Genomic DNA, 20,078 nt, shown 5'->3' on the forward strand with positions numbered 1-20,078 from the left:
TGTCTGTCTAACAAACCTAAAGTTTATATATAAAAAATAAAAAAAAAAAAAAAAGAGAATAATAATAATAATAAACAAAAAAACAGCCATTTTTAATGGTCCATAAAATACTGAAAAGTCTTAATGTCTAATGGGGTTTTGCCAACTTCCTGAAATCTGACCAATATCTAAGATAAATACTACAGTATCTATGAGATGTTGATACAATAACACACACAAACACATGTTTTGTTCTTGTGTTCATACATTTTTCTGAGAATAATAATAATAATAAACAAAAAAACAGCCATTTTTAATGGTCCATAAAATACTGAAAAGTCTTAATGTCTAATGGGGTTTTGCCAACTTCCTGAAATCTGACCAATATCTAAGATAAATACTACAGTATCTATGAGATGTTGATACAATAACACACACAAACACATGTTTTGTTCTTGTGTTCATACATTTTTCTTTTCTTTGTGTTCAGGAACAATATCTTTTACTAGATCATGTTTTAGCTGTTGAGATCCACTAGGGAATATAGATCATGATCAATCTGTAAGATTTCGGTCTCACTTCTATTGCATATATACATACACAGCAATACATATACATATATATACAAACATATATATATATATATATATATATATCAAGGTGTGATTAATTCAAATGGAGATATGAGCATAATCTAAAATATCCATGATAATATAGAAATTTATTCATGAGATAATATAGAAATTTGTACGTGAGATAAAATAAGAGGATGGGCACAAATTTATTATGGGCTTCGTATATAAATGGTCAATTTGTACGTTTTCTTTTATATTTTACCATCTCTCAACTAAAAACACCCATAAGAATTAAGAAGTTAGAAGTAAGAAAAATTTAAAAGTCAAGGAACCTGCTCAACTGAAGCAAGTGTTAACGGCCAAGCCATCCATAAAGAAACATCGGTAATGGCTCTTTAAAGTTTATAGGTTGTATAGGTCATATATGCGGTCTTAAGCAAGGTTTTAGAATTTTTCTTATATATCTGAGCTCGTTAATTCATTGATATGAGTTGAGATGTGACTTTATGTGATAATTTTTTATTGTCATAAAAAAATTAAATATGACTGTTTTTCAGAGTTTTTTATTATAATAAAACTCAAATCGGTGAAATGAACGAGATCCTAGTGTTAAAAAATGTACATGTATAATAATTGTGAAAAGGACCCTTTAAACACTCATAGAAGACTATTTTGGAGTTATAAAGTATGTATTTTCGGTGATTATAATTAATATGATCACATAAGGTACTTTGTTTGATGCAGAAAAGATCAAATGTAGTTGATAAGAGTTTCTTTTTTTTTTAAAATTATTTTTAAGTAAGATGATGACACAAACACATATTACCTGACTGCTTGGCATGGCCAAGGAGAAAGGTCTCCCTGAAGGGGTGCACAATAATGGCAGCTCAAACAGCTCCTATTTTGGGATTATTAAACTAATAAATAGTTTATGTAATACAATAAATACACCCTAAAAAAGTGTTTGCTAATGAGGTCAAACTTTCTGTTCTCTTAGACCCCCTAGGTTTTTCTTCCTTTAGTTTTTAATTCTTTCGATCATAGTTTTTTTGCCCTTTTTTTCACTCAAGAAAGAAAGGAATCATCAGTATCATCGAGCCTCTCCATCCCCCTCGTCATTTTAAAAATTTTAAGAGCCACGAATAAAACAGAAAGAATTTAACTTATATTCTACTTGATAGGCCAATTTTTACTCATATTGTCACACAACAAACGCCGTACAACATATTAATTGAGCACGAATCTTAAAGTAAGACTGTAGAGTATTGTATTCTGAATGCGTTCTTAAAAAAGAAGAAAGATGTATCGCTACACCAACCATTAGTGGTGCCCTTTGTTGTTTTATATCATGAAAAATTCTCATGTTTGGTTAGAGGATCTGATCGTGCGAACCCACATGCAAAGACTCCATATCATGAGGGACTACTTCATTGCTATTCAATATCCATTAGGTGGAATAACTTGATTTTTCCTTTTCATAATTTGTTTATTCTTTGATCTTCTTTTTGTCTTTTTCTTGAGAAAACCGACTCATATTTTAAAGAGGCTTATATTAAGACTTTTGTTTGCTATATGAAAATATTAATTATAAGCTGCCAAAATCATATATACCCGGAATATGACTCATCTTTTCAAGATATCTTTCAGTTTCGTTAGTTAAAATTGAAATTATTTAAAAACTAATTAACATCCAATAAGATTCTACTTGGTTGAAAAGTATTCCACATATAAAATTAGATCATGTGAATAACAAATAACAAATATCGAATATTATGAAAAAGGAAATGATACTGGTTATTGGGAAGTTGTATTATAAAATACTATCTAGTTGAAATCGGAGGTAAATACGTTTTTTTTTTTTAATCTACGCTCTTTCCTACCCATGCTATGTAAATATTTTCTTAACTAGTACTTAGTAGTGAGTAATGACATACAAATCTATAAAAAAAAAAAAAGTACTATAATATAGACACTAAGAAAAAAGATACTGTAAAAAAATAATAATGATAAATGATAATTATAAGGAAACAAAAGATGATGTCGGTGATCGTATTAAGTTTTTGATTCTTAAGTTAGTCAAAAATTGAGAGAATTAAGGAGAAAGTTGCTCTTCCTGTCTGTGACGTGAAAAAGCAAAAGCAATGGTCTATATAATTAGTCAATTAACACTAATTCATCTCTTACAGTTACTACCACTCATGCTGCAAGATTTGGCCATTCCCCCCTAAATTATGCTCTTACCCCCTTAAGATTTTGAAGAGGTTATTTTATTAATATTATTATTATTTTTGGGGTGAAGTTTGAAGATCTTCACAACTCTTTAGGATATAAAACCAATGTATATGACATTATAAACTCATACAATAAACATTAATCTGCAGCAAAAAATCACCTGAAAACTATTCCTTTCCAATTTATAATAAATTAAAGTTTTTTTTTTTTACAAAAAAAAAAAAAAAAAAAATTTACAAACTCAGGTTGATTGCAAATTAGTGCCTATCCAATGTGATACTTTTCAGAATCAGTGATAGTTTGCCTTGATCAATTTGTCATCCGATACCTTGAAAGAAAAAAAAAAAGGAGGTAAGAGGCTGAAATGTTATAGAAGGGATAATATATGGTAATCATGAATATAGGAATCTTATTTCACTATCATCCCATCTGGCGTTACAAATTGTTCCTTTTTTTTATGTGTATTGTTTATGTGTGTAATATTTGTACTACATTTGCAAGGTAATCAGGTTATGATTGTATATAAAGCATCATTTGACTAATTAAGTTAGATTAAGAATTTGCTTATTCCCTTAATTCCAATATATATATATATATATGACTCCCAGTTAACTGGAGCAGGCAGGGTTGCTAGCTAGACATGAATAGTTAAATATATCTACATGTATAAAGTACTAATGACCTAAATAAAAAGCCCATTAAAACTATCAAATACGTGTATCATGACGCATATATTTAAAATGCTCGACAGCCTCGATGTCTTATACTATATGTAGAAAGTCAGTGGCTTAAGACTCAAGAAACCTGAATTAATTTCTACCTTCATTAGAGCCATTTCTTTTCCTTTCTTTTAATTTCTTTTCTTTTTTTTTTTTTTTTTTTTACTTGGTAGTGGAGAATTTAAACTCAACACCTCGAAGTGTAGTTAGGTATGAAATTACTGCTTAAATTAGAACCATTTTTTCACTTTGCAATGTTATATATATTTATACATGTGTGTGTGTATATATACACACACTTCTAATTGTCATATTGTCTTGAGTTGTCAATAATCACTAATACGTGCCTCAAAACGCTCTCATATATATATATATATATATATATATTCATGTACATATGATTTTGTAGTTCTTGTTACAAGGATAATTGATGGAAGACAAATTTTCCCTAACATGGTGCAGTTAAATATTAAGCTTTGAAGTACTAGATAAATAGATACTCTTTATATAGTATGATCAACTAGGCACTTCAGTACATATGTATGAAGCCTTCTATAAGCATTCAGTACTGTACTTTGCATAATATTATTAGTTTAGCATAAAATTGCAACATGGATTGGTTTTTTTTTTTTTTTTTTTCCCCCCCTCTTTATGATTAGAATATTGGATCTGGTGCGGTTAAGAGAGCAAAGTTATGCACAATATAAGAATATTTCAGATATAAATTGGGAATTCTAATTTTTTGAAAGTGTAACTTTCAAAATTATCCACTTGTTTTGTTTTGTTTTTCCCCCTCTAAGTAAAAGGGATGCGATGGAGCTTTTTGGGAATTTCATGTGTTCATTTTTCTACCTTATGACTTAAAAAACACAAAGTATTTAACCCTTATTTTTCTTTAGAGAACATAAAAATTTACTTGTCCAAGATAACAGATAAACAATTATACCTCACAGTTCACGTGTTTACTAACATATTAATGTTTCAAGGTAACCCATATGCTAGCTTAATGAAGTTGAGTTGACAACTTCACATAGATAAAAGAGAATTTTTTTAAGTATGGAAAAATAACAATTTTGTGTCTTCTCTAGTTGAGAAATTACTTGGACTAACTTCCATAGTTTCCATGAAATTGGGTAGGTCTTTATCTTATTAATTTTAATACTGAATAAAAATAATAAAAAGCCACAAAGCTAAGCAAGCTGGAATGTGGTCAGCCATGGGCATAGGGAACTTGCCCAATCTTGGGTAGTGGCTTTAAATATAAACTATGCCTTGTGAAGCAATCAAAATCCCATTCAAGTTCATGCATTCAAAATTTTTTTCATTCACTTGTACCAAAGGGCACATGACCCTCTGGACCAGGATTTGGAGCCACCTTTTGCTTACTTCCCAACTTAGCCTTTTTCCATATCAAGAAAGTAGACCGGACGGGATCAAATTCAACACCGCCAACACCAAAAACTCGTGTAAATTTAAGCTCGATATCACTTTCGAAATCTAGTTATTCAAAATCGCATATTTAAATACCAGCTCTTTGAAAGTAGTATTCCTCTAAATTCTAATTCATCTCAGAAAAATTCTCAATATACAAAAAGTACAAATAATGTGCACTTGTGTCCTTGGTCCTCAATATAAGAACATGCAAAGCAAGTTATGATGGGCCTCCTAAAACAAATGTCTAGGAGTGGCATTTGAAGGGTTACTATTTATAGAAAGCTTTCCATTCATGATGTCACCAATGATGAAAGGAAACTCCACAAGTGGCTTTAAAGACAGAGAGAAATCAGAAAAGGCCTACCAAGAAATGGTGCTGAAAATAAATCTGTGTGCACGTGGGCATTTATGTCTTGTACTTTGGTTTCAGAATGGGAGAGACAATTGTATTAAATTGAACGAGCTTCAGCAGAAATTTATAGCCGTTTAGTTCGCTGATTTGAGTTTTTAATTTGAGTTGAGATGTGATTTTATATGAGTTTTTTACTGTAGTAAAAAAGTTAGATATGATTATTTGTGAGAGCTTTTTACTGTTGAAAAACTCAAATTCTAAACTCAAATCAACAAAATAAACGGAACCTTAGTAGATGAACTCAACTCAATGCCGATTCAATTCCTTGGTTGTAGTGAGAGAACTTTCCTGTTGCATTTTGTTTAGATTTTTTTTTCCTCTTTCTTTGGGGTTCCCATAAGCTATAAAAGAGAGTTTTAGAAGAAATAAAGAACGCATTTAGAATTAATTTCAAAATGATTTTATTTTTTGTATAAAAATAAAAATAAAATTTTTTTTAATCTCATACAGAAATTATTTTTAAAAATGCGTTTGGTAATTTTATTAAGAGATTGTTTTCAATATAAGAAAAACTAAAACTCCGTTTAGTTATATATTTTTGAAAACATCTAATAGTATTTTAAAAAATATATTAAATAATTTAGCAGCTTACTACTTATCAGTTATATAAATATCTAGTAGTATTTTAACAGTTACTATTAAAAAATATATTAAATAATTTAGCAGCTTACTACTTATCAGTTATATAAATATCTAGTAGTATTTTAACAGTTTTTTGTACTTTTTGGATTCTAACTTTTCAACACTTTAACATTTAACTGTGGTTGACAAAAGAAAAAATAGACAGAAGAAAATGAAAACAACTAATCATTTTCTACCCTATTTTACACAAAAAACCAAGATTATTTTTGTTTTTATTTTTTATGATCAGCTGCTCTAAAAGAAGAAAATGAAAACAACTAATCATTTTCTACCCTATTTTACACAAAAAAACCAAGATTATTTTTGTTTTTATTTTTTATGATCAGCTGCTCTAAACACTGTTTTTCTTTCATTTTTATTTTTTTCTCGATAAACGTGAAAAATTGGAAACAAAACGCATTCCAAACACCCACAAAAGTTTGTCTCATTTTTATAGCATTTTTCTGGTGCTATAAAAGATCTTCAATTTTCATTTCTCCTCAAGCTCTAGGTAATTAATGGAAGTCTAATTGAGCAAGTTTTTACAAGCAATCATATGCTATAGTTTAGGAAGAGTATTGATCTTAGAATTATTATTCGACCAATGGGAGGAAAAAAAAAGCTTTTAGACTAGAACAGGAAAATTGGAACCGCATATTTTGAACTCTGCTATATATTCTGACAAGCAATTCTATAAGGCAATCAACTTGTGCCTTTCCCTCAAACACACGCACACACACACGCTCTTAATATTCATTTGCATTTGAAAAATACTACAACAATCTCGTTTTTTATCATTACAATCCCTATATTCAGTTACAATTCCATCTAAATGCTGAGCAAGAAAGCGTTGTTTCGGAGGATGCATAGGTCTTCTATCCACGATGCAACGGCCGACTTGACTGTGGTACGAGTTCTTGAGTCAGAGAGGTCATTAGTAGAGTGTTGCTGCGATCTGCTTGCATTACAGAACTCTAAAGAATGAAGCTAAGGTGATTAACCGCATAAAAATTTGAATGGCTGCAAGAGTTGCTCAAGAGTCAAGACTTGCTCTCTTGATGCTTTGCAATCGAAAGCTTCTTTAGCTTCCTGTCATGACTGAGCATCGCGCTTACACTCTCGACCACCAAAACAATCTGCAGTGTCAACAGTAAGCATCAGAGTAGGGATGCAGATAAATCATAATATTGATTTAGGGAAAGGTTAAGGTTTCGAAATATGATCAGACTTTCTATCCCAAGTATATTGCCGAATATTTTAATTATTTCCACCCTTTTAAGCGTCACTTTGGGCTAAAATAACTTGGTTACAAGCGTTCACACTCTCAATAATGCAAAAGGAAAATAATAAATTATATAAAAAAACTTAAAAAGAAACCTGAAAGCAAGCATAGGCCATGGCAGTTGCAAAGTAGAAATTTGCATTCCCGGTGCCCTGCACAGTACATAAAATCTGTCATGATAAACGGTTGTTCTATTCATTTCACCATTTTAAGCAACTTGAGATTATGACATACCCTCCATATCCATAGGTTATGCATTACAGGGCTGAGGAGGGAAACCCCAACATAAACGCAGAACAGGAAAAATGAGAACTGCATATCTGTTTGTCATGGAAGATTGAAAGTTTAAAACACCAAACGCTAAGCATGTAAAATTTCACATGTAAGGAAACAGAACCTATGAACTTGCCTGCTAGTTCATTAACAAACAATCCCAATAAACCAAGGTATAGAGCTGCATCACCAACCTAATGAAATTGAAAAACAAAAGAAGAGGAAAGATATAATCAGATCTCTTATATCCCATTAATTTATGATGATAAGTTTTTCTCTGAGAACTTCTTGTCCAAGTGTTAAATTTTCTATAACTTTCTATTTTATTAATAAATTTCCGTTTCTTAAAAACGGGGGGAAGGAAAAAACTCACGACGATGGACAATTAATGAATATTGAATTCATAACCCCAAATACAGGTTAGCAAGCAAATCTTTGTTGCCCTTCTTCCTGGTTTTCCGTTTTTTTTTTTTTTTGGTATTTGGCTAGTATTAGGTATAAAAAGATAGAATTGAAAGCTAATATATTCTCAGTTCACATCATTGTCTCTTAAATGGAGAATAAAGGAAATCTCACACATTATGGTTAATATATGCAAGGAAAGCATTTGCCTCGGTAAAACACAAGACCTCCGCACAAGAGGGAGAACTTACTGAAGGATAAGACTTGAGCATTGACGAGATTGCAATGTACACAAAAGCCAGAAAGCAGGGGCGGTGGTTCAGCCGTATAGCTAACGGGAGTACCATGAACAAAATGTTCATATGGAACACAATCAGAAAAAAATTTCTGAAAAATTCAAAAACTTCTGCAAAGAAGTACCTGCATCAGAGTGTCAGTGGTTGATATATTATTCCCACATCTCAAAAGTAAAAAATATATATTATCCAACACAGGTAATTTGAGGCTAATAGCTCACCATAATACACCTATGTTTGGAGATAAATCTGGCACTGTAAGGATGAACCCATAGGTTCTGCAAAAAACGGACAGTTATAAAGTAACTAAGATTACTTATTGAGTATCATAATTTTACAGGATCTAGAAGAAGGGTACTCAACAAGTTTGGTAGTCTACTTGTACCTCTTAAACATCTCGTGAAGGCCACCATAATGTCTGACACATAGACCACATAGAACCAACACATAGATTGACCAAACAACAGACCACATCAAGAACTTCAATACTGGTTTCCAAGAGAAAATAGTGGCAGCTCCTTGTTGTTTCATTGCTCTATGACTGTGATTGCTTGAGGCACTATCTTCAACTTTTCCATCAAACAACTTTCTCGGAGGAGTTTCTGGACCATATCCTAATAAAAGAATCACCTACGGGAAAATGACAGTTGCTTATTATTTACATGAGTGACGACGAAAATTTAGGGAAAAAAAATTCCCCAGATTTTTCTAAGGACTTCACTAATTTATTAAAATACAAAATTAACTAAACGAAAAAAAGAGAGAAAAAAAAAATACAGGAATGATTAGAATCATTGGATAAAGGGAAAGATGTGTTGCCATGACCCATCCAAAAGCTGCCAGGGGAATTTTACCTGTGGTCCATCAGAAGAACAATATGCAATAGTAAACACAAGTTAAAAAGAGCAATTTGAATCAACCAAAAGTACCTTCAACAATTTGTAAAATTGATCTAATATTGCACCTAGCTTGGAGACAAAAAAGTTTCAAACAGATCATGGAACAAAAAATATACAAACTATTATCTCCTTACGTGTACACGCTCCGTATAGTGACAATATAACAGCCATGTTTTCAATTGGAGATGTTGACAAACCCACACATGAAACTATTGTGAAAGGATTCCATAGGTAGACAAGAGCAGCAATGTCTCGAGAAGGAAGGATCGCTGAAACAAACACAGATACCGCAATTTGTTAGCTTGCAAAGCAGAAACAATGAATGTGAAAAAGGCTAGACAAGGATTAGGCCACTAGTTTAATTGCCTAATAAAGCAGGCATATCTTACATATAGAAGTCTAGCTTTTCACGGAACAACCAACATGCAATAGTTCCCAGCTCAACTAAAGTGAAATTTTTAATGCAATATTTCCTAACCCATAGTTTTCCAACAATATCATCCTACATTCCTATTTGGGCCAAAACTTAAAAGAATTATCTTTACGTTTATAATGATTACCTTTCTCTTTTGGTATTGCATCAAGGCTTAGTGCTTTCAAACGCTGATTGTATGAAATCTGAAGATTCTGGCCAATAACACGTATAAGCAATGCATTCACAACATCTGCAATCACAAATACCAAGCTGCATCCAAACATGCGTTAATATCAACTGCCTGTCCACGTAATAAGTCTTAAACGTATAATCAAATAAGGAAATCAAAAGTCTGATAAAAATAACAAAGAAATGAGAATAAAAATATAGATTAACAAAACAAATATGAAGTAGAAAGCCAAAACTTCAAGCTTACCCACATAGAAGATGATTGAGTTGTCCTTCAATTCTGTATCATCAAAACCAAATTTTCAAAAATTACATTGCTTAAAAAATAAAATAAAATAAGAGCCAAATTTTCATGGTACTCTAAAATTTAGCTTTGATAGCAAAACGTGTATGTGCGCTTTGGTAAACAAATTTTGACATAATCAAAATTAACAAATTTTCTTACATAATACAACTAAACAAGTTCCCAAAAATTTTCATGGTACTCTAAAATTTAGCTTTGATAGCAAAACGTGTATGTGCGCTTTGGTAAACAAATTTTGACAAAATCAAAATTAACAAATTTTCTTACATAATACAACTAAACAAGTTCCCAAAACTCCTAAATAATCCATGGAAAAAAATGGAGATGGATTTGGTATCTGGGATTCTCAAAAATTCCAAAACTTAGACCTCAAAAACTAAAACTTGACAAAATGTAAAGCAAATTAGAAAACAAAACACACTAAAAAAATCACTAAACTAGGCACCTTTTGGCAGTGAGTGGTCCAAGAACATAGAGAAGCAATGGAGAACCGTGGTACATAGATCCTGTGAAAGAGAAACAAGATGAAACATTTCTGAGATCCCAAAAACCAATAATCGACAACAGAAGCTTTTAGTAAGAATTGCGTACAGACCTGCATAAGGAGACAACGACGACTGCTTCAACCAATATCCCTCAGCCACTGAAAAGGCAAGATAATTTCGTGAGAAAATAGTGAACTAGCCATGGAATTAAGCTTCGAAGCTAGAGAGAGAGTGAGAGAGAGTGAGAGAGAGTGAGAGAGAGAGAGAGAGTACGGCGACGAAGACTGGTGAGAGGAGTAGAGACTTCAGGACGAGAAGAGAGGTTGAGATTGTTGGGGAAATAAATCAGAATTAGCCTGAAAATTACAGATGCAAATGCCCATCCCCAAAATCTTCCCTCCTTCGCCGCCATTTTTCTCCGGCGAATCGGACGAGGTGTTGTTCTCAGGCGAGATCAGAGACTGATGAGGTTTTCAAAGAAGGTAGTACAATAAATAAAATATTAAAACATTTCAAGAAAATTACGTATATGCTTTTTTTTTTTTTGCTTACATTTAATTTTACTCAATATAGGATTAATGCCCCGGATAGTCCTTGAGATTTAGCCCTAACTCAGTTTCATCCTTACTTTTAAAATGTCTTATAATAATAGTTGTTGAGATTGTACTCTATTTTAGTTTTAGTCTTGTTTTAATTAATTGTTAAATATTTAATAAAATTTGTATAAATTAAGATCAAAATTAGAAACAACTAAAATTTAAAAAGTATCTATGAAAATTAATTATTAAAATTTTGTATAGTTTTAGTTCATATTTTATATGTTTCCAACTTTCGTCTACACTTTTTGTAGATTCTATCAAATATTTAAAGGTTAATCTCATAACTGTTTCCTGAAGTTACATTCAATCGCATTTAATCTATGACTTTTAAAATATTCTAAAATTGATTTCTGTGATTTTATTTTGTTTTAATTTCATCTTTTCGTCAATTAGTCATTAAATATTTGATAGAAATTACGTAAATTAGGGATCGAAATTGAAAATAACTAAAATTTAGGGATTATCTCTGTAATTTTTTTTTGTTATTTTCATCCCTAAATTTTATATTTTTCCAATTTTAATCATTAATTTACACATATTCTGTCAAATATTTAACATATGGCTAACAGAAAAACCAAAAATAAAAAAAAATTAAAACCTTAAGGACTAATTGTTGCACGTTTTAAAAGTCAGGAACCAAAGTCGAATTGAGGGTAAACCTCAAGGACCATTTGTGAGATTATCTAATATTTAACACCTAGTTAACAAAAAGACCAAAACTGAAACAAAATGTAACTTTAGGGGACTAACTGTGAGACGTTTTAAAAGTCAGGGATCAAAATGAGATTGAGAGTAAACTTCAGGGACCATTTGTGGGAATAAATTTGTGCCACTTAAGATTGTTTAACTTGAAAATTTTTATTATATCATTATGAGGATATAAATTTTAGTTAGTAGTACTTGGTATTTTTAATTGTTTTTGTGAAATTTCACACCATAAGGTAGAGCTGTAAGTTTAGGTCTGAGCAGCTCGGTAACAGAAAACGACGATAGTAAATTAGACCGATCGGGCCTAAAAAAATGTAGAAATGATTGGCTCAACTCGTCCCTAAAGCTAGTACGGGGTTATAATGGGAAAGTTAAAAAAATGAATAAAAACCTCTAATCAAGTTGGGCCCGATTATGTTTTGGCCTAAAAACCATGTCTTAGTTCGACCTAAGAGTTTGGCTCAGTTCGGTTCACATGTTAAAGCGAACTAAGACAAATCAAAATTGGGTCAAAAGAGACGGTCAATTTAAGTTTTGTTACAATATTTTTTTTTTATAAAAATTTAAATTTAATTTTTTGTGTTATAATATTTTTTTTCACATAAATTTATTTTTTTTTAATTTAAGTTGAAAACTCAAACCAGCAAAATGAATTGGGCAAATATTTTTTGACTTTTGATCACAAAATAAATAATTCAAAATATTTTTATCTCCCTTTTTAATATAATTTAGTAGTAAAGCACTTAAATAACAAAAGGAAAAGAAAACTGGAGAGAGAAAACGTTTTTTTTTTAAAAAATTTTTTTTAGTAAAGAGTGAAAAAAAGTTCAATTTAGGTAAATGGAGAATTTTTTTTGTGTTTGGCATGAACATTCTCTTTCTATAATAACATATTGTGAAATCCCTACTAAACAATATAGATCCCAAAATTCATATTTAACTATTAAATTCAAGGAATACTGAAAAAACAACAAAAGATTAAAACCCGAATTTTCACCAAACTTAAAGAAATAAGTGGATTCAAATAGTATTATTTATATTTTTTTATAAAGTTATAAAATTAATTTATATTTGAATCGACTTATTCCTACATATTAATTACTGGCTTTATACTCTCGGCCAGGAAAAAAAAAAAAGAAGAAGAAAGAAACGAAGAGAAATACTGGTTTTATACAAATGCGAGAGGCATTTGGCCACATCGCAAATAAACGACAACAAATTCAGCCCAAAAAAACCAAAGAACGACATCAATGGTGTTGGTGGCAGATTGACGACAAACAAGGTAGTTAGCCACCATGTGGCCGCAGCCACCAGCCACCAGCCACCCACACAACGAACAACGTGTTTCAATCAGAAATTAATAAAAAAAAACTATTTCAAAAAAAAAAAAAGAACACCCATTTAATTTTCATTATTCTTACGTGGCATAATATCATTCCCTTTTCCAAAGCGTTTTTCTCTTTTTCACATTTATTTTATTTTTGAACTTAAACAGCAAGTTAGCCTTAAAAAAAAAAAAAAAAAAAAAGGAAGAAAAAGACCAGCCTTTTGATACTTTACCCTCCAAAGCCAAAGAGACGTAGAAGATTGGAGAAAGATCAAAACGTCACAGCACTTTCACTGTTTTACCCTCAAAACCATCTTTTTCTCATCATTATACCATCCTTACACACACACACACACACACACACACATATACATTCCTTCAAGTAAATCAAACAGCCATTTCTTTCATTTTCTCTGCCAAGAAAAAAAAAAAGTCACCGAAATATCTCTATTCTGATTCCCTGGAAAATTTTCTGAGAAAAAAATCGAACACCAGACGGTGGAAATTGAACTCCGAATTCGGAAAAAAGGAAAAGCCTCGATTGGAGATTTCAATGGCGAGACCTAATCAGGAAGCGATTGAGACCTTCATGAGCATCACCGGCGCATCCGAAGCCGTCGCCGTTCAAAAGCTCGAGGTTTGATTTCTTTTCTTTTTCCATTTATTTTCGATTTTTTAAATATTTTCTTGTTCGTCAATGGATTTTGAAGTGTTTAATGAGAAAGTTGTGATTGATTTTCGATTCAGTGATATGGAGAATTAGCGATTGGTTAATGTTTTCTTCGGTGCTTAATTAGGGTTTCTGCTGCATTGTCATTGGATTTTAAATTCGAAATTTGTGTGATTTGTTGCTTGGAGATTATCTGGAAATGGTTATGGATATTAGGCTGCAATTCTGAATTGCGTTTTGCTTGTAGTAGTTGATTTGAAGTAATTCAGCTGATTAAGTTTGCATTTGGCATGCTTATTATTCTTGAGAGTGATAGGTTTTTAGGTATATGAAGCATGTCCGCTTGTTTTCTGGCTGTTATTTGGGGTATCATTATCAGGTGTTAATTTCCAAAAGAAAAAGATCGAATCTTGAAAATCTTTGAAGTTAATCGGTGGGCTGCAACTTGGAGAAACTGAATCTTGCATTTGAATGGAATGAAAGAGAAAATGGGATGGAAGGAAGGAATATATTCAATGGAGAATAGAGTGAGGGGGGTTCAATTCAAATTAGTCGTGGGATGTGCTGATGCTCACAAGGATTCTAACTGTTTTACTTGAGGCCGGAGGAAATGATGTTAGGAAATTGAAATCATAGCCATCATGGAATTGGAGATGCATTGACAGACAGGTTATTATTGTTGCTGTTTTCTTTAGGTGATTGTTCATCCATTTATTGGTTTCCATTGGTTAATTGGCAGGCTTTTGATTCATCTGGTTCCAAGCCCAAAAAAATAAAAAAATAAAAAAATACAAAAAAAAAATAATAAAAAGAGGCAAGTGAAATCGCTCTCCGTAATAGTTGATGGGCTATGGATTATAAACTGGGTGTTTTTCTTCTCTATTTCTGTGAGAAATAAAGATACAATGGGGAGTGAAACATGGGATCGTAACAACTGAGTTACTGAGGTAATGACCTCTAAATGTTAAATATGCATTGGCCATTCCTCTCATTGAACTGAATTATGTGGCGTACTGTTCATCTTCTTTTGTGCTTGGTGAGTCTTATGCACGAAAGGAACAAAGAAAAACCCTTCAAGAATGTGTCCTCTTAAGTCTTATATTGTCATTCTCACATGGAACTGGTTTTACTACTGTGCCGTGTCAAATCTCTATGCTAACTAAATTTATCTCCAGTCAAGTGTAGTTTGAGCTTCATAAAGTACTTTTTCACGTCAGTGCATTGGCTTCTATGTTAACTGATTTTCATACCTAGTTACCGTTCGTATGTAAACTATAATTTCTTGTAGAGTGCTACGTTCAGCTCTTTTGGACCTTAGGCTTATTGCTGGTTTCTTTCCAACTTTTACTGCCGTCCAAAGTGACCTAGAAAGAAAAAAAATTATTTTGAGGCACTAATAATTTTGTTATTTCCTCTGCAATTAGGAGCATGGTGAAGATCTCAATGCAGCTGTGAATGCACATTTTAGTGAAGGAGACAGACATGCTTTATCAGAGTACGTTATTTTAACACTGTAACTTAACTTGATGAATACTTGCTTTGACTTTCCTTTTTATTCATCATCCATACTTGCTTTCATGTTGACGTCACATTTTTCTATTCTCACATCCAGTGTGCGTGAAACACAAGTAGCTGCTCAAAATGATTTTATGGATATTGATGATTCCGTTCAAGATGAACCTTGGGAAGGTCCTCTTCCACGTCTATCTGCAGCTGGAAATCTGAATCCCTTTTCACTTCTTGATCCAAACTTCAGTAGAAGCATATTTGATAGGGGTACTGATTTCGCAAACACTGAGCCCGTTGTCACTCATCCAAGAGAGGTTAGGGAGATCCCCATAGAAGTGAAGGATGGCAATCAGCCTTCTGGCCATCTAGGACATGCTCCTCTCGTTGAGGACGTGACCGATGTGGCTGAAACGGCACACACACAAGGCCCTGATATCCATGGGACTATAATTGTTGATGATGAAGATGAGGTTCCTACTGGGCCAACTGCTCAAGCAGGGCAATGGAGTGAGCGAAGGGATGATGTTTCACATGATGGATCTCGTGACCAATCTAGTGGACCTAGTGCTCCTCGATTTGATAGCTTGCCAGATTATGGTAATGACATTGAAGAACAAATGATTCGAGCTGCCATTGAGGCTTCTAAACGGGAGGTTGAAGAAGGCTTTCCAAATCAGTCATTTGGTGCAGAAAGTGTATGTTCTTCACATTCATGGCGGCGTGTTGAACTTCCACGTTGTCGGCTGCTAATAGAAGCTACATGCTTCAGTTATTAAGTTGTTTCGATCTTGATGCAGGACTTGAATAATCTGGGACCTGGGCAAAGACAACCTCAATTGCAGGATGACGAACTTGCACATGCAGTTTCTTTGTCGCTGAAGGTCTGTTCTTCTTTATGATTTGTTGTCTTTTATGGTTGTATTGGGTCTTAAATAATGTGAACGAATTCCAGACGGCAGAACAAGAAAAAGCATTGCGTGAGCAGGAAAGGGGCTTAGGTGAATCATCAGGAGGAGCTCCTAAGCCCGTGGAGGTGGAGCTGGATAATTTAGCAGCAACAAATGGAAGGTATTTGTCGTTTATAACTGTATAATTTTCAGAAAAATCATACGTCAGCCACGACTCCCTCTTTCTGTCTGGTCTGTGTGCTACTGTTCTTTGGTATTGGAAACAAATGATCTAATGATAGTGCGTTGAGTCAATATAGGTTGGAGGCTGGAAGGTCATTGATTCAAGATGAGATTGAAGATTCGGACGAGCAGCCTCTTGTAAGGCATAGATCCAGACAGATGTCTTCTGGCTCAGGCGAATCTGCGAAAGAGGTTGGGGTTGTTGAGGCTAGTCCACCATTGAGTCCTAGACAGCCTAATAGCGGTACTAGTCCAGTGCGCAACGGAGATGCCTTCCCTTCTGAGGTTGTATGCAGCTTTAATTGAGTAGTGTTTCAGTTCACAGTTTGATCATTTTGTGTTTAATATTTACGCCTTTACTTTTTGACTCTGTCCTTTACCAAACTGAAGTGGGGAGGCCTCTCATCAGAGGAGCATGACGAAGCAGTAATGCTTGAGGCTGCAATGTTTGGTGGAATACCTGAAGGAACTGGGTATCACTTTCCATATGCACCTCATCAATTTATGCAGTCTGAGCGTTCTTATCCCCGGCCGATACCCCGCCCACCTTCACCTTCGCTGACAGCTCAGCGTTTGATACGTGAACAACAGGTTTCATATCTAGAAATTTTCTTAATGTCAGCTCATATAAAATGACGTCCTAATTCTTTCTTCTGATATGATGCTTTCAGGATGATGAATATCTTGCTTCACTGCAAGCTGACAGAGAAAAGGAAGAGAGAGCAAGGCAGGAGGCTGAAGCTCGACTTGAAGAGGAAAGAAGAATGGAGGAAGAATCTCGCAGAAAATTGGAGGAGGAGAAGGTAGTGTCATGGATACGTCCTTACAGCAGTGTGGATTATTAGAAATTGGTTATATACATCTCCCACATTGAAATCAGCTATCTGTTTAATGATACGCTCCTTAAGATGAAAATTCACAGTTCTAAATATTAGCTCATATTTTAACTTTTGAAATGGTTGCTTAGTGTCCTTTTTCATCTTTTGAGACGTTTTAAGAGTAAGTCCTGTTTGCCAATAGCGTGCTCGTAATGGCAAGGTGTATATTTCCTGCTTGTATCTGTAGACAAAACCTCCTTGGAAACTGTTCTTGAATAATTGTGTTTTGATAATGACTCGAGAAGTATCTAACTAGAGCTTCATTCTATTATTTTCTTGGTGACTAGTATTTTCAAGTTGTTTCTTTCATTGTCTATGATTCTTATTGGCAGGAATTGGAGAGACTATTAGCTGCGAAGGAAGCTACTTTGCGTCAGGAACCAGCCTCAGATGATGAGAATTCTGTAACCCTTTTGGTGCGAATGCCAGATGGAAGCCGCCGAGGCCGTCGATTTCTCAAATCTGACAAGCTGCAGGTAATTTTTGGTTAATTAGAAATAGTTAGTTTCAACCTTCTCTTTTCTGTCACATTTTCTTCTTGCTGAAATTTAACCTGATTGCTACATGGCTTGCAGTCTCTTTTTGACTTCATAGACATTGGTAGAGCAGTCAAACCTGGCTCTTACAGATTGGTAAGTAAAGCCTTTGCTTCATTCCTTACGTACTGAAATTCGATTGAATTGTATGTTGCTTTGGGTATTCAATAGAAAATGTTTGTGCACTACTTTTATGTATGTGCTTCATGAGTTGACATATTATTCCTCCTATTTTAAGAAACTATAGTCCGTTTGGCTTACTGTGTACTCACATTGCTTGAACAGGTAAGGCCGTATCCTAGGCGTGCTTTCGAGGATGGGGAGAGTGCTTTGACGCTGAATGAACTCGGCCTAACCAGCAAACAAGAGGCCTTATATTTGGAGTTGATTTAAGATACAACTCCGCAATCGCAGAGATAGTCCACATACTCTGTTAAAACATTTTCAATTTATTTAAGATACATAGTCTCACATGAAATATTGGCTGTCAATTGTCACCGTTTGGTTGAAAATTGACGTTTGAGTCGATGAGCAGGATCAAACGCAAAAAGGGCAAAGCAGAAACAATGCCTGTCATTTCGGGTCATGTACATATTTATGGTGTTAAAAAGATGAGATACATAATCAATTTCACACACAGGGCATTACTGAAAGCTTCTTATGGATGGTGTTCTCTAATTTATGCTTGTTGGCCATTTAGAGATTGCTTTATATGTTTCAAAGATGATAATATATTTTCTGAGAGAAATTGATACTCAGATAGTACTGTAATATTTTCAAGCGAAAAATTAAAAGGAAAAAAAATAAGTATAGCAAATTCTTCGTAGCAGTATCCATTTGCTTGCTTTTGGCAATTATTATTATCGTTGTCGCAGCTTTAGCAGCAACTTCGTTGTGCTTTGTATTCCAGTTGGGTTTTAGAATCCAATTCAGTGAAAACTCTCTCTCTCTCTCTCTCAACTTTTTGGTTAATAGTTTTGAATAGACATCATGGTATCTACTATCTACAGAGTTCCCTACTAATTACCGTTAACATGAAGGATCCTTTTCTGTTTCACTTTCACCTTTTAACTTTTTTTTTTCCTTCTCTTTTTTCTAAAGGCAGGATTTCGATTTTAAATTGGGTAGTGGCAGCAATATAGTGAAAATAATAGTCGTGTTTGGAATTAATTCCGTTTTTATTTTTTACGTTTTTTGATAAAAAAAAAATAAAAACGTTTTTAAAACAACGTTTAACACAATAAAGATAAAAAACAGAAATAAAAATGATTTTTTAGTTTAGTTTAAAATAAAAGAGAAATAAATTTTATTTTTATTTTTTATTTTCTCTTCTCTCGAGCAGAAAGAGAGTGAGAGACATTAATGAGGTTTTTTATACTGAAAATAATCTATTGATAAAGCTACTAAATGCATTTTTAAAAATAATTTTTGTCTGAGATTGAAAACGTTTTTATTTTCATTTTTATACAAAAAAAAAAAAAAATTTAGAACGAGTTTCAAACGCGCCCAATACGTTCTTACATTTCTATTTGTGTTGAATAATTATTTTTCTCTACTTTATAATTTGTATGTACATACCGCCTCTATGCAAAATTGGGCACCGTAAAGGGAAAGGTAAAGAATTTGAACTGCTTAATATAATTAATCTACTTTCTGATGCTTACGTTTATTTTGGCATGATAAAACTATTGGGTCTGTCTTAAAGTTCGTTTAACATGTAAAATTAGAGCATTTACTTCATAGATGATTTTTTTTTTTTTTTTGGAAATTTTCGAAGTTATTGTCTTAATGCGCATTCCTACTTATAGAACTGGTTTTATATGTTTTCTTTTTTTTCTCAAATAACGATCGATTTTATATGTTAGACTATTGGTGTCACACGACTGATAAGTCCTACCCAATTTTTGAGCAGTTTTGACTAGCACTTATGATGCTGACCATGACTATTGGGTCTGGGTGGACCCCACCAAACAAAATAAAGGAGACCATTTTTTTTTTGTTTTTATTTTAATTTCAAGCTACATCCACGGACCACGGGTTGCTTTTCCTGAATTTCCCAAGTCCCATAAATAACCAATTAATCTCAGGACCCATAAAAAGAAGTTAAGGAAGTTAATCACGTACTAAACAGTAAAGATTACAAATAAAAGTAGTAGAATAACAAAGACAAAAAAAAAAGAAAGAAAACAAAAGAAATGATATAA

At 33.1% G+C, this 20,078-nt stretch overlaps 2 protein-coding genes across 2 annotated transcripts; one reads left to right on the plus strand and one right to left on the minus strand.

The window, feature by feature from the left end:
• Nucleotides 1-6,622: 6,622 nt before the first annotated feature.
• On the minus strand, nucleotides 6,623-10,993 carry LOC21393858 (phosphatidylinositol glycan anchor biosynthesis class U protein). The gene is made up of 14 exons (XM_024176175.1): nucleotides 10,791-10,993; nucleotides 10,628-10,675; nucleotides 10,478-10,538; nucleotides 9,976-10,008; nucleotides 9,685-9,809; nucleotides 9,259-9,393; nucleotides 9,003-9,079; nucleotides 8,611-8,855; nucleotides 8,447-8,503; nucleotides 8,181-8,349; nucleotides 7,664-7,721; nucleotides 7,489-7,574; nucleotides 7,350-7,406; nucleotides 6,623-7,108 (listed from the first exon to the last, which is right to left on the minus strand). Exons 1-14 carry the CDS (start codon nucleotides 10,927-10,929, stop codon nucleotides 7,013-7,015), a joined length of 1,386 nt encoding a protein of 461 aa, XP_024031943.1. The 5' UTR covers nucleotides 10,930-10,993; the 3' UTR covers nucleotides 6,623-7,012.
• A 2,371-nt stretch (nucleotides 10,994-13,364) lies between these two features.
• On the plus strand, nucleotides 13,365-18,527 carry LOC21393859 (plant UBX domain-containing protein 8). Its single transcript, XM_010114262.2, has 11 exons — nucleotides 13,365-13,788; nucleotides 15,246-15,316; nucleotides 15,434-16,025; nucleotides 16,128-16,211; nucleotides 16,283-16,398; nucleotides 16,538-16,745; nucleotides 16,851-17,051; nucleotides 17,132-17,263; nucleotides 17,671-17,814; nucleotides 17,914-17,970; nucleotides 18,160-18,527. Exons 1-11 carry the CDS (start codon nucleotides 13,705-13,707, stop codon nucleotides 18,265-18,267), a joined length of 1,797 nt encoding a protein of 598 aa, XP_010112564.1. The 5' UTR covers nucleotides 13,365-13,704; the 3' UTR covers nucleotides 18,268-18,527.
• The last annotated feature ends 1,551 nt before the right edge of the window (nucleotides 18,528-20,078 follow it).

This window comes from Morus notabilis, unplaced genomic scaffold (genome assembly GCF_000414095.1).
Source record: "Morus notabilis unplaced genomic scaffold, ASM41409v2 Scaffold912, whole genome shotgun sequence".
Classification (NCBI taxonomy): Eukaryota; Viridiplantae; Streptophyta; class Magnoliopsida; order Rosales; family Moraceae; genus Morus; species Morus notabilis.